This window comes from Harmonia axyridis, chromosome 7, assembly GCF_914767665.1.
Source record: "Harmonia axyridis chromosome 7, icHarAxyr1.1, whole genome shotgun sequence".
NCBI lineage: Eukaryota > Metazoa > Arthropoda > Insecta > Coleoptera > Coccinellidae > Harmonia > Harmonia axyridis.
This window is the reverse complement of record NC_059507.1, coordinates 5,959,862-5,974,367: the sequence shown is the minus strand read 5'-3', so window position 1 is coordinate 5,974,367 and position 14,506 is coordinate 5,959,862. Positions and strand designations below refer to the sequence as shown.

Genomic DNA, 14,506 nt, shown 5'->3' with positions numbered 1-14,506 from the left:
GCAGAACAATTACAAAAGGAGATCCAAATAAGCAGAGCCGGCGCGAGCAATTTTGGCGCCCGAAGCAAAGAATTTTTTCGTGCTCCTGCTGAAAAAATATCAATAAACACCATTTCGCCATTTTTATTTCTCTAGCGATTTTGATAATCGTTTCCACTGGGTTCTTTTTTTTTCGGACATTTTTACCTACAATAAATTCCTGGATTTCTTCGACGCCGATGAACAATGCGTAAGTGATATATCTAATTCTCACATTCACAATCGATCACATAGGATTGATGAAAGAATACTATCACACCACAAGATACAAAGGGCGGTAAGGCATGAAAAGCTTCGAAAACTAAATGGGATTAAAAACATATGTTACACTGAAAACATTTAGTATTAGTAACATAGATGAAGTTCCAAAAAAGGAAGAAGGAGAACTTTATTGTGATAACACACTGTTTCTATTTCCAACATCTGAAGATGAAGTGAGAGGAATGATAAGAGAATTAAAAAATGGTGGATCTCCGGGAAATGACGGTATTAGAACTGAATTCATAAAAAATATCCAAGATGAAATAATAGAACCTATAATGTTGCTCGCAAATCTATGTTTTGAGACGGCTGAATTTCCGAACATTTTCAAGGTGGGTGTAATCAAACCATTGTTCAAGTCGGGAGATAGGACCATTTTATCCAATTATAGACCAATATGTTTAACATCTAATTTGTCTAAAATAGTGGAGAAATTGTTGAAAGTTCGTATTGTTAATTTTTTGGAGAAGAATCGAATTTTGTCTGATAATCAATACGGATTCAGGAAGGGCAAGTCTACACAGGATGCAATAAAAAAAGTAGTAGAGAGAGTTTACCAATGGTTGGATGGAAATAAGATGGGTCTATGCGTGTTCATCGACCTTGCAAAGGCCTTCGACACCGTATCGCACAAAAAGCTATTACGAAAACTCTATCTCAATGGCTTTCGGGGTAAAGCACTCAAATTAATGAAGAGCTATTTATCAAACAGAACCCAATTTGTGAAGATAGGTCAACATTCGAGTGAAGGGAAAACTTTTGAATATGGGGTACCGCAGGGGACAGTATTGGGACCAATTTTGTTCATAATATACATAAACAGCTTACTGCTAATGAAAAGACAAGGAGAGATTATCAGTTTCGCAGACGACACTGTCATTATGTACGAAAATACTACTTGGAAGGAACTGAAACAAGTAGCAGAAGGAGATCTTTCAATGATAAAGCAATGGTTCAGAGAGAATAAATTAACGATTAATTTGCAGAAGACAAAATACTTACCATTTGCTGCTTACCAATCAGGACTTCCACATATGGGCAATTTAAAAGTTGACAACGAAACATCAATTCCAGAAGCTGAATACATAAAATATCTAGGAATTACAATTGATCGACATCTAAAATGGGATAAACACATAGATATCTTGGTGATCAAATTAAGATGTTTACTTACCAAGTTTAGATATCTGAAAAAGTACTTGGATACAAAAAGCTTAATGATGGTATACTCAGCTTTATGTCAGTCCCAAATAGGATATGGAATAATAGGTTGGGGCGGAGCATATAGTTGTCATCTAAGGAGGGTTGAGGTGGTCCAGAAATGGTTACTTCGAATTATCTACGGAAAGCCTCTCCTGTATCCATCAGATGAATTGTTTGCTGTTTCCAGGGTCATGAATCCCCACCAATTATTTGTTCTGCAGATTTTAATTGGCATAAGCGAACAAAAAATTCAACTCCAACTAACTGAGTGTGAATATGAAACACGTAACAAAACAAACCAATACCTTACCCCAAGAGCAGGAAAACGAATAGGTCAGAGATGCTTTGCCTATCTAGCCCCCAGAATATATGCCGCTGTCCCAAAGGACCTGAAAAATATCAGAGAACTCATTAAAAAGAGGAAAAAATTGAAAAATTGGATAATTGACCAGGGCAGAAAATATTTCAATTTAATAATAAATCCCCAATAACTCACATCATTTTCGAGGATTTTTACTAAAAGAAATAAATGGATAACTTACTTACCGAAGACAACCTTCCTCCATGTAAATATGTTGACGCAACTTGCAGTAAAAAAAAATGAGCTTGTGTTAGTGATATATTATATGTATGAAATTTCATCGGTGATCATTATACTGTGGATGATGTACTCTTAACTTTTTGTTGAATATTGTATCTTTTGTTAGGATATGTTGTTGGAATTTGATTTTGATTTGTGGAATTATTTGAATACCGGCTATTGTATTATATTTTGTTTATTTAGAAGTCACGTACAGGCTCACGCCTCTGTGATTATATGTTTATACCCTGTAGCTTACAGAATAAACCATTTTATTATTATTATTATTATTATTATTATTTATCAGTAACTAGTTTCGAATTCAGAATCGTAGGTTTTTTCCATATGTAGAATGTGTAAACAACTTCCACGTAATTCGAAGTGTTGTTTTTCGACTTTGTGAAATACATTTCATTCCTTTTTCAATTTGGGTAATAGGCAATGCTGCTTATATTGGTTGGGTTGCCATGTGTTATATATTGAACAGGCGGCTTAGTAAAGACGGTTTGGAGATTTTTATTGCAGGGAATGTTGATGAACGCAGCAAAGCCGACCAACCTCATGTTGTTTTTAAGAATCAAGACTATATTTATCAGAAATATGAAAGGGCGGCCACAAACTGGGCTTAATTGCCGCCCATCGAAAAGAGGCGCCTAAAACAATCGCTTTACTGTTTCACCTCTAACGCCGGCCCTGCAAATAAGACAAAAATACAGGGTGATTCACCGGGATGGCCTATTAGACGTTTATGGAAAACAAATCATGAATTTGAGCTGAAAATTTGCATATTGGAGATTGAGACAATGATCTTTCTCCCATTCGAAGTAAGTGAGTGGTAGTCTATTTCTTGTAACGGGTGTTTTTTTTTCGAGGTATATAACTTTAAGTTGGCATTACTGTTCAAGATGGCGATGGATTCAACAGATGTTAAGTGATTTATTCTCAGTTTGGTTTGGCAATTCATCATGAATAGACTCACGCCTGAACAACGCTTGCAAATAGTGCAATTTTATTTCGAAACTAATGGTTCTGTGCGGAATACGTATCGCGCACTACGTCCATTTTATTTTTTTTAGCGATGAAGTGCACTTCTGGTTGAATGGCTACCTCAACAAACAAAACTGCCGCATTTGGAGTGAAGCTGATCCTCAAGTGTATGTCGAAACACCGTTACATCCAGCAAAACTGACTGTTTGGTGCGCTTTATGGGCTGGTAGAATCATTGGTCCGTACTTCTTCAAAAACGATGATGGCCAGAACGTTACAGTCAATGGTGATCGGTATAGAGCCATGATTACTAACTTTTTCATTCCTGAATTGAACAACCATGATGTTCAGGAGCTGTGGTTCCAACAAGACGGCGCAACATGTCACACAGCTCGTGCCACAATCGATTTATTGAAAGACACGTTTGGTGACCGCCTAATTTCACGTTTTGGACCTGTGAATTGGCCTCCAAGATCTTATGATTTAACACCGCTAGACTACTTTCTGTGGGGCTATGTAAGGTCATTGGTCTATGCGGATAAGCCACAAACCCTTGACCATTTGGAAGACAACATTCGCCGTGTTATTGCCGATATAGGTACGGCCACAAATGTTGGAACAAGTCATCGAAAATTGGACGTCCAGATTGGACTACATCCGAGCCAGCCGTGGCGGTCATATGCCAGAAATCATATTTGAAATGTAATGCCACAAGATTATCTTGCGGATAAATAAAATTCATATCAATCGAATAATCCATCCTTGTTTTATTGCAATTTAAAGTTCTATAGCTCTAAAAAAAACACCCTTATAACTGTAAGTTGTCGAGACCTGAAAATATTTCAGCAAATTTTTAAATTTTTTTTGGAAAAAAATTGATGCCCTTATGATTGATATTACTGACAAAAACATTCAATGTGTATTTGTCAGCGATTTCAAAAGCATCGTCAACCCCCACAAAATAAGTCAGCCCCAATATTTTGTCAGTTTATTTTTCCCCTACAACACGAACCCCTGATTCTCGACAACCTCATAAGTTTTCTCTGCTGCTCCTCGAAAGAAGATGCGTTGTGAAAAGCCATTATGTGAGGTGCAATCAAAATCTCATCCTGGCGACAAAATGACCAACCTCAAATCTAATTCTACCTCCCGCCATCACTTTTCGCGTCGAATTTATGTTAGTTTTCTCCCTTTTTTTTACTTTCAGGCTATTATGTTTGAGACAAACGCTGGGAAAAATATTGCCGAAGCACCTGGAGGACAACAACGTAATAAGAGGTGCTGTGTCGACATATATGGCGTGAACCAATTGAATTTCATTCGGAAACGTCAACGTCATTTATCGTAAACACAACGATTTTTTTTAAGCACATGAGATTACAAACTAGATTCATCAAAATGATGAATCACTTTGAGCAAATCCAAAATGTAACTTATGCATTGGTAATGGAAATTATTTATTCAATTTTATTTTCGATCAGGTCGAAAAATAGGAATTTCTGAATATGTTTTTGCGCTTTTATTCAGTGTATTTCAAGAAAAATACAATATGCTTTCAATGAGGATCTAGACAATTTGGAGGGCCTGAATCAGTTCGGCAAGAAAACTCGGCCATCTAAAATTTTGATGAAGTACGCCAAATTGAAAACAAATTTTCTTGTATTAAAACCCAACCGAGAAAGGTTTGTCCAAAATGTTGATAGCTCATTTATACAGCGTGAAAAAAAAACATGTATTCAACAGTTCGGGAAATGTGTAGAGTTTATTTTATTACAAAGACCATCCTCTTCTCTATCTTTCAGTTTTATTTCATCTGGTTATATCGATCTTTATCTATAGGTTTTTTTGCCGGTGAGTGCAGATACTTCCTTAGTCGATTGGTTTTATGCAATTTATCAAAACACTTCATCCTGTATAACTCTTGAAAACTAGATTTATAGTTATAAATGTATTAGGTGTACAACTTTTCTTTCGCCGTTTTGAAATAGATGGCTGTAGCGTAAGTGGTAGTCTAAATTAATAGATCGTAGATGTCATACATAACGCCATCGAAATATTAGACGATGTGTGTCTGGTCTGCATCATAAAGTTACTCTCGATTAAACATGTCAGCTTACGAGCCAAATTCTCGTCATTTACGGGAGGTTTTAATTTTCTGCTTTAATATGAAAAATCTGCGGCTGGGGCTCATCGAATGCTCTCAAATACATATACTGAGGCCGCTATTAATGAAAGAACGTGTCGAGAGTGGTTTCAACGCTTCAAGAACGGTGATTTTGACGTCGAAGACTAGCATAGCGGTGGAAGAGAGAAGGTTTTCGAAGATGCAGAATTGAAGGCATTACTTGATCGGGACTCGTGTCAAAAGCAACAAGAATTGGCAGGATCCTTGGGAGTGACGCAACAAGCCGTTTCAAAACGCATGAAAGTCATGGGAATGATTCAGAAACAAGTAAATTGAGTGCTGTACGAGTTGAAGCCGAGAATATTTGAACGGCGTTTGTTTGCATGTGAACAGCTGCTTGCAAGACAAAGACGGAATGAGTGCATCGCATTGTGACTGGAGACGAAAAATGGGTTCATTACGTTAATCCCAAGCTAAGAAAATCATGGGGATATCACGGCCATGTTTCCTCGCCAACGGCCAAACCGAATATTCACGGTTCCAATGTCATGCTCAGTATTTGGTGGGACCAGCTCGGCGTAGTGTATTATGAGTTGTTAAAACCGACTGAAACAATCACAGACGATCGTTATCGAACGCAATTAATACATTTGAGCCGAGCTAAAGACAAACGGCCGAAATACAACGAGAGACATGATAAAGTGATTTTACAGCATGACTATGCTTGGCCTCATGTTACGAAAGTGGTCAAGTCATACTTTGAAATCCTACCCCTCCCGCCGTTTTCCTCCTGGCGTTGTTCCCTCGGACTATCACTTATTTCGATCAATGGCACACGGCCTGGCTGACCAGCACTTCCGGTCTTATGAAGAAATAAAAAATTGCAACGCGGGATTCGTGCGCTGGCCGAAAGATGGGAGAATGAAGTGGCCAGCTATGGACAATACTTCGAATCATAAATTTTACAATAAAGCCTCGAATTTCGGAAAAAACGGCGGAAGCGAAGTTGTACGCCTATGTAGTACAACAAGAAATATCCTGCTTTTGTGAGGACTTTTTTTTAAATAATCTGAGGAATCTCTCCTTTTTCTGTATATAACAAACAAGGAAGTGACTGAAGACGGCATAAAAATTGCTAAAATCGGGCAAAGGGTTCAAGAGAAAATGAACTATAAATTTCGTTGATATTTTGTCTGTTCCCCCAATTTTGCTGGCGTGTATATTCATGAAAAAGTACATTGTATCTATTAAATCAAGTTCATAATTCTTATTCTGTAATACAATGAACAAATATGTTTCTTACTATAGGACAAATTAAAAGAACGAATGACAAATTGGAGGCTCCAGTATATCAAAAATATTCTTACCCTCTTTTCAGTCGACGTTATATTCAAGAGAACGCTCAAAGACATTGGTCCCCTTCTCTGCGTCTGCTTAGTTTTTTGATTTACGACTACAAATGCCATATTTTTGCGGGGGAAATGTGTGGAAATACTGAATATACTCATTCATCTGAATTAGAAAAGCGGAGAGGTGGAAAATCTGTACCCAGGCAGATTTGTACAATAAATATCAGTTAGACAAAGTTATGTCACCTGAGACCATCTTAGACTTACCTTTTCTTGTTTTGAGTTGCCCTGCTTTTCTGACTAGTACATTTCTTGAACAAAAAGTATACGAGTCTTCTTGATATTCGTTGTACACCAAATTGGAAATCGAATATAAAATTATTTAAAAAATTAGTCATAAGCTTTTAAGCGCTCGTCATTCATGCACATATACATGGTGTTCTACCAATGATGCGACGATATATTACAGTTTTGAACAAACTTGGGTTCGTTTAGTCCATGTAATGTGAAAATTCAATCAAAAATAAAGTGTTCCATATGAAAAAACATATGTTCGGTCATTTATACGTTTTTGGTATACCCTGTTTATTTACAAAAAAATTGAAAATGTAGCTTTAATGGAACACCCTGTATATTCAAAATGACATGTATATCTTTATTAATGAATGATCTATCAGTATATTCTGAAACAAGTTGCAGAATGGCTCCTATTCCAACACGAATGTGAAATTCGAAAACGAGCGACGAAGGTGCGAGTTTTCGAACGCATGAGTGTTGGAATTGCCTTCTGCGACGAGTATTAGACGATATTTTCTCTATTTCGGTCAAGTTTTGCGAAATATTGTCGAAATTCAATAAAAAATTCAGATTATACATCCTAGTGACTTTTGTATTGTATCTTAGCAGTTGGTGTCTCTGTTACGAAAATTGACAGATTATGGAATTTGAATACGAATCGTACGTTTCGAATTTTGAAATAATTTATAATTACGCATTGAATTCGTGAATTGTCTCATAATCGATTTAACACCACCAGAATTGAGAAAAACTGCGAATAATGTTGCAAATCATTCCACTATATCCAAATTAAATTATATTGACAATTATTGACGTTTGTTGAAATTTGATAGGATTGGAAGTCATTATTATAGACAACCACAAAACAAAAAATATAACTGTAAACGATGCTGTAATGAGTTCATTACAGCACTGTTTTTAGAACTGTAATGAACTCATTACGATACTGAAATAGAGAAAGATCATTCATTGCACATCATAAAAATCTCATGAGAGAAAGGTCAAATTAAATTCAAAATGGCATGTAGATATCTTTGAATACTTGTATAATTTTATTCATGAATCATCATTCTTGAGCATTATGAAAATATATTTTTTTAATATGAAGAAAAGAGAATAATTGAAATGAATATCTAAACATTTTTCAAAATCTTTGAAACACAATAATTGAAATTAGATTCTTGTTCCTTGATCATTGATATCACCATAGCTTTTTTTCCGTTTGCACAAATCTGAGAGGTCGTATAGATTTCTTGAAGTCTCTCCTCAACTTTAGTATTTATATCATCTAATTTATCATTGATATACTTAAGAGTTTCCTTTATACATGCTACTTCTTTCTCACAGTTAGAACTGTTCTCGTTAACACATATTTCCAGTTGCTTTTCCAGTTCTCTTGAAACTAGTTCAACGGAGAGAATAGAAGATTCCACTAAAAGAATAGATAAGTCAGCACGACATAATCTATATATAATGGACTCAGTAGTGTTTATTATCTTCATTTGAACCCTATCATTTTCCAAACAATCTGCAATGCTCTTTTTTTCAACCATTGATCTTCCATAAGCAGCTGACTCAAGGTCTTCCAAAATTGCTCTTTCGGATTGTATTTCAAGTTTTGATTTTAATATAAGAGCGTCGATGTCTTCCTTAGCGTTTTTTATTCTATTTGTGATTTCCACTATAGTGACATTCAGGTCCAACTCCGTTTTACTTACATCGTGTGTGATGAGCTTCATCAAGTCCTGAACACAAGCTGCTTGCGCCTGCTGAAACAATGAGTAATTAATAATTTCAATTAGTGCATTCGTCAGTCATTGAGCAGTGTTTGAAGCTGTTCAAGTGCAATAAACCAGAATTTTTGCGTCGATATGTGAAAATGGATGAAACATGGCTCCATCATTTCAGCTGAGTGGACTGCACACGATGAACCGTATCCAAAGCGAGGAAAAACACAACAGTTAGCTGGCAAGGTTATGGCATCAGTATTCTGGGATGCGCAATGTATAATATTCATTGATTAGCTCCTAAATGGCCAGACTATCAACAGCGATTATTATATAGCGTTATTGGATAGTTTAAAGGATGAAATCGTTAAAAAAACGGCCCTATTTGAATGAAAAAAGGGTGCTGTTTCATCTAGACAATGAGCCGTGTCACAAATCAATGAAAACAATGGCAAAATTGCATGAATTGGTCTTCGAATTGCTTCTGCATCCACCGTATTCGCCAGATCTGGCCCCCAGTGACTTTTTCCTGTTCTCAGACTTCAAAAGAATGCTCGCTGGAAAGAAATTTAGCGCCAATGGAGAAGTAATTGCCGAAACTGAGGCCTATTTTGAAGCGAAAGACAAATCGTACTACAAAAATGGTATCGAAAAGTTGGAAGATCCCTATAATCGCTGTATCGCCCTCGAAGGCAACTGTGTGGAATAATAAAATCGAATTTTACCAAAAAAATGTGTTTTACTAAGGTAGACCGGGGACTTTCAATTGGCCTGTTACCTATATTTTAAGAGAATTCAATGGATATTTATTTCATTGTAAAGAGGAAGCTATGCTATCAACGATGGAAAATGATTCCAGTCAAATCCTTTTCATGAAATTTTCCATGGCCAATTCCCACAATTTCAAGATCCTCGGCGATAACTTCATGAATTTCATATTTAAGTTCTTGACTCTTATGTTCATCATTTGCATAGAACTTATCTTCACGTGGCCCCAAAAAAAATTGTCTGAATATATTAAATCACAAGATCTCGGTGGCCAATTGTGATCATCTCTTCGAGAAATAACACGGATAAGAAACTTTTCTTGCAAAATTGCGATTGTTTCATTGATTGTGTCTGTTGTCTTGTTGAAAATAAACGTCGTCCACATCAATATGTTTCAATTTCGGCCATAAAAATCATTAATCATATATCGTTATGCTATTAATGTGGTCATTATCATCAGTTCATCATTTCGAGGTTTCAAAATTGGTGAATGCGCTGAAACAATGGAATATTGTAAAATCCTGAACCATTTGATAGAAGAGCCATCTATCAACGAACGCGCAAACCTAGACTATAACTTTTAAGAACAGTGAAGTTTTTATTTGGATGTTCCTTGCAGGGTTTCGTTCAACGCCCTCATTCCAATCGATTGAAACTATTTCTGCATACATCAATAAACTTTCATTGATTTTAAAATTTAGTCAATATACTCTTATCTGAATCTCTTATGTTTCTGTGACACCTCCCCAAAGCTCAGAGGTTAGTTATACAAAATTGAATAATTTCCTCAACGAAATCTAATTCTAAATTCATTTGAGTAGGTATATGATATTTCAGTATTCGACACAGAATAATTTAAAAAAATAATTACAGGTTCCTATGCTATGCAGAAAATTAGGTATCCACCATTATTGATGAGTAAATGTACCTTTGTGTTCTGTGTAATAAATATTTGTGTAAATTTCGAAGTGTGTTTTTCGTTGACTAATTGAAGAGGCATCACCAGACTTGTTGCGACAGTTTAAATGTGTTTAGAATAAATAAAAGACGGCCATGGAGGTGAAGGTGTATAAGGTAGGGATCGCTCAGATCTCTTACTGATCAGTGGTCACCGCAATCTACTGAGAGAGGGCGCACCATAAAAATTGGTTGAGAATTTCTCACAAAAATCATACTGTATATTTGAGTCGACGTTTGTTATTTTGTATGCCTTCTAGGTGTTTGTAGCGTCTCTCAGATCTTATAGGGAATATAGAAATGTACCCAATATAAATTTCTAATAAGTTGATTGATTGATAGCAAAGATCAATCGAGATATGTATGTAAAAACATAGATAAATACCAAGAAAGGTATAGTTACAAAAAAGTAACGAGAATTAGATTTACATTTCGAGAATTTGATTATAACAGTCAAAACTCTTACCTGGCAGATCAGGTAAAGTAAAATTGCAGGTATTATAAACAGTCCCATGTTGTTGACACGTATAAGTTATTTTTTGTAGAATCAATCGAGAACTGATCACAAATGTACCTATCCGAATAGGAAAGCTTATCGACACTTGAGCAAACTGATTTAATTGAGATTATTTTATGAATTATTTCTGGATTCTTTTATCGTGAATTTGATCGCATTTTATTCTGCACTATTTTTCCCAATTTTTTGTAGTATGTAATATGTAAAATATTACAGAATTATTTCAACGTGTAGCGATTTATCAGTTTGTACAAATGTCTGTAATTATCGAATTTTGAACCAAGATAGTCTCAAAAATGTAATGGGGCTTGACTCACTGATATAGGTCAAATTAAATTCTGTCCGTTCGTCCTGCCACCGTGTAAACCGATAACTCTCAAACCATTGTACTTACATAAAGCTTACCCTCTCCCTACACTAGCGGTTCGCCTTTTTGGATTGAATTCTCAACACTTTTACCTATGGAGGGTAGAAATAAGGAGAATAATCTTCCCGTTTCAAAAGTGCATGTCCGTTGAACTGTATAGTTAGATGGTGAATTTCATAGGAAACGTCATGAAGAACTGATAGAGATAAAGCAAGAAGTAAACAAATGAAAGAATTTCCGCCTTCTTGGATTGGTTACCCTCCAGCTACACTAGCGCCACCTTGATTCATTTTCCGCTAGACACTTTCTCAACAGTCAACTGTTTCTCAACACTTCTACCATAAGAGATCATGCCATAGAAATATAATATACTTTATTATATATATTATTATATTATATTTCTATGGATCATTCTCCCTAACTCTACCCTTTATAATCTGAACCGTGGCCTGTAATTAATGTTCACAGAACATTTTCTTATATTTAAGAACACAGATTAAATAATCGTTATTCTGTGGTCGAGGGTGAATCCCCGTTTTCGGGTTTCGGCACTTGATGCTTCCAATGAAATGGCCCCAATAACAATTATTTATTTATCTATGATTCTATGATTCCAGTCAGCATGCTATTTGCTATTCCAGATTATTAGTATTCTGTGTATTCCAGTCCAGTGTATACTTTGTTATATGTGAGTCTCCATAATGAATGAGTAAATACATACGTATTTACTCAATTTACTGATAATATTTGGACCACATATAGCTACACTGTTATCTAGTTACCATCTGTATATCACTTTTTATGATCGTATTTTAAGTGATCTGTAGGTAGAGCAATCTATCTAATACTGTTGTGAATATTGTGAAATTACTGTTCAGTGGGTCTAATCTTCAAAACTTCCATAATGGCTTCCAAAACACCAATTAGTATATTACAAGAGCTTATGATGTGTACAAAGCATGCGTTGCCGGATTATACTTTCGAAAGTATAGGAGATCTCTTAAACCCTCAATTCAGTTGTTCAGTAAAGGCATCGACAATCACTGCAATTGCTGTGGGGAGAAACAAAAAAGAAGCTAAGCAAAAGGCTGCATCAAATGCTCTTCAACAGCTTCAAAAGTCTGACAATGTAAAATCCTCCCAACTTGGGGAACCTGATGAAATTATTGCAGACTCAAAGTTTATCGCTCTGAAGGAACTTCCTCAAGGATATTGTGATGGGACAAATTATGTTGGAATGTTAAACGAATATGCACCGACTAATAGTTGTGTAGTAGCAGTCAAATATGAAAACTTACAAAATATGGTAAATGGACAGTTCCAAGTAAATTGCATATTTGATAAAAAGAAAACTTTTGGTTTTGCGAGAGTTAAAAAGCAAGCTAAACAAATAGCTGCTTTTGAAATGCTTCAATAGTAAGTATACTACATTCAGTTTTTATTTTCATATCACTGAATTATTAGAAGTACAGTCAAATCTCCAGGTTTTTAAAGTGAAGTTTATCCCTGCGAAAAATGTACGCTGCATAACAGTATTATTCCTATTCAATAATTATACCACTTCTTTCTTGATTACCATTTATTTGGCTTCCCCCTTTATTCTATCGAAATATGATATACTGCCATATTTCTTTAATTGTTATTTGTCATTTTGTAGTGATCTATTTAATAATGTAAAGACATTATTTGTTTTTTTTTCTTTCTGACTTATGAAACTGATTTTTTCATAAGAGATGTTTAGGGTTTTTCAACATCTCAATGATTTGAATAGATTGGATGAATGAAAAGAGAATTTTGTTTGCAGTTTGAAATCTTCGGACCTATCTTCTGCTCGGTATCTGAAAGAATTTGAAGATGCAGATGAAATTGATGGAAAAGCAATAACCGAATTCCAGAAATTGACCTCTTCAAAATCTATAACTAGAAAAAACACAAATGTGGAACCATTACCAGGATTAAAGGTTGAAAATTCATTATACTTTATTGTACTGTTGAAAAGTGGTATCTATTATAGAATTTTAAGTCTATAAATCATTCTGTTTTCAGCAGCAAGAGCACCTCTCCCTTGAAGAAGCTATTAAGAAGCTCAGTGAACTCAATTTGAATTATCATGTTGAAACGCTTCAGAAAAATCCAATTGCTGTTGTAGCGGTCGAGTTGAAAGAGAGTTTAATTACTGGAATGGGTAAGGGAGAGACTGAACACATTGCTACCACTAATGCAATGAACCGTGTACTAAGTACACTCAGTCAAGGTTGTTCGTTCTTGAATTAAAAGTCTCATCCGATATGTTTATTTTTGAATCAATTTATCATTTACATATGTTAATTATATTTAATTATATTTATAATAAATGTTAATGAAGTTTAGTTTAGCTCCAATAATATGAATTTCGAATGTGAGGAATATCTGGAAGATATATTTCTTCCAAACAATTGAAAAAAGAACCTGAACAAAAATTTGGAATCAAAGAATGAAACGATATTAATGGGAAATTTTGTGAAATTGCACCAATTTAAGTTGAGAAATTTTTTTTTTGTGAATTAGCGGTATTCTATATTTCATTTGTATACCAGCTGAATTTTTTTAAGGTAAATCAGTTGAAAATCTCAAAAGAGAAACGTCTCATGGAAAAATGTTATCTATTTAAAGTTGATGGTTTTGAGGGAGAAGTTCACTTATTCTACAGCCTCTTCCATCTGCTTCACCCTTTTGGAGAGGAAGGAGAAGTTTGGAATTAAGAATGAAGGCCCTATTTTTTGTAACATCTGTATTCTACAGCAAAAAATACGAATGTTTTGGACAAACAATTATTCCTGATTGTTCACAGATGGCTCTTTAATCGAATTTGAATTTTCCTCAAAGTATAGGTTTTCATCAATCATATTCATGATATTATTCAACTACTCGTTGAGACGATGGAAAATGTTCTGCGTATAAAGGTAAGCGGCTTGAAGATATCTACTAGAATTCAAATAAAAGAGATCCATTTCGATTTTTTCTTTTCTTTTAATTGATACATCCATATTTATTAATGGCAAGTATTTGAAACAAAGAGGAATAATTTCGCCACTTTCAAATAATCAATAACAGTACAGAATTCCATGTAAATGTCATTCAGACAGAAAATTAAAATTCTATTGCAGAGGCATCTATGGCGAATCGTCAACAACTTTTCGTTCAGAACTGTTTTTTACAGTAGGATATGAATCTGCAATGAAAAACGGGGATTTCCATCTGAATTTCCAAAGTTTCTCTCCCACAAGAGTAGAGTAAATAGAAGAGATTTTAGTATTAGTGGACTTTCCCCATCAGCCATCAACCTTTTA

The 14,506-nt window shown here is 35.1% G+C and overlaps 2 protein-coding genes across 4 annotated transcripts; one reads left to right on the top strand and one right to left on the bottom strand.

Annotated features, from left to right (window-relative positions):
* Positions 1-7,870: 7,870 nt before the first annotated feature.
* On the bottom strand, positions 7,871-10,914 carry LOC123684068. Of its 2 annotated transcripts, none has more exons than XM_045623175.1 (2): positions 10,760-10,914; positions 7,871-8,610 (listed from the first exon to the last, which is right to left on the bottom strand). In XM_045623175.1, exons 1-2 carry the CDS (start codon positions 10,805-10,807, stop codon positions 7,975-7,977), a joined length of 684 nt encoding a protein of 227 aa, XP_045479131.1. In that variant the 5' UTR covers positions 10,808-10,914; the 3' UTR covers positions 7,871-7,974. The 2 variants fall into 2 exon arrangements, with proteins under 2 accessions (XP_045479131.1, XP_045479132.1); XM_045623176.1 differs by having other exon boundaries at positions 7,871-8,607; positions 10,760-10,910.
* Positions 10,915-11,753: 839 nt separating this feature from the next.
* On the top strand, positions 11,754-13,546 carry LOC123684067. 2 transcript variants are annotated; one of them, XM_045623173.1, is made up of 3 exons: positions 11,754-12,593; positions 12,982-13,138; positions 13,224-13,546. In XM_045623173.1, exons 1-3 carry the CDS (start codon positions 12,082-12,084, stop codon positions 13,449-13,451), a joined length of 897 nt encoding a protein of 298 aa, XP_045479129.1. In that variant the 5' UTR covers positions 11,754-12,081; the 3' UTR covers positions 13,452-13,546. The 2 variants fall into 2 exon arrangements, with proteins under 2 accessions (XP_045479129.1, XP_045479130.1); XM_045623174.1 differs by having other exon boundaries at positions 11,806-12,593; positions 13,227-13,546.
* Positions 13,547-14,506: the final 960 nt, after the last annotated feature.

Excerpts from the sequence above, each read along its gene's own strand:
- LOC123684068 (XM_045623175.1), bottom strand. The coding sequence starts at position 10,807 with ATGGGACTGTTTATAATACCTGCAATTTTACTTTACCTGATCTGCCAG. Across the intron at positions 8,611-10,759 it reads TACTTTACCTGATCTGCCAG|CAGGCGCAAGCAGCTTGTGT; the intron begins GTAAGAGTTTTG and ends TCATTGTTTCAG.
- LOC123684067 (XM_045623173.1), top strand. The coding sequence starts at position 12,082 with ATGGCTTCCAAAACACCAATTAGTATATTACAAGAGCTTATGATGTGT. Across the intron at positions 12,594-12,981 it reads GCTTTTGAAATGCTTCAATA|TTTGAAATCTTCGGACCTAT; the intron begins GTAAGTATACTA and ends TTTTGTTTGCAG. Across the intron at positions 13,139-13,223 it reads AACCATTACCAGGATTAAAG|CAGCAAGAGCACCTCTCCCT; the intron begins GTTGAAAATTCA and ends TTCTGTTTTCAG.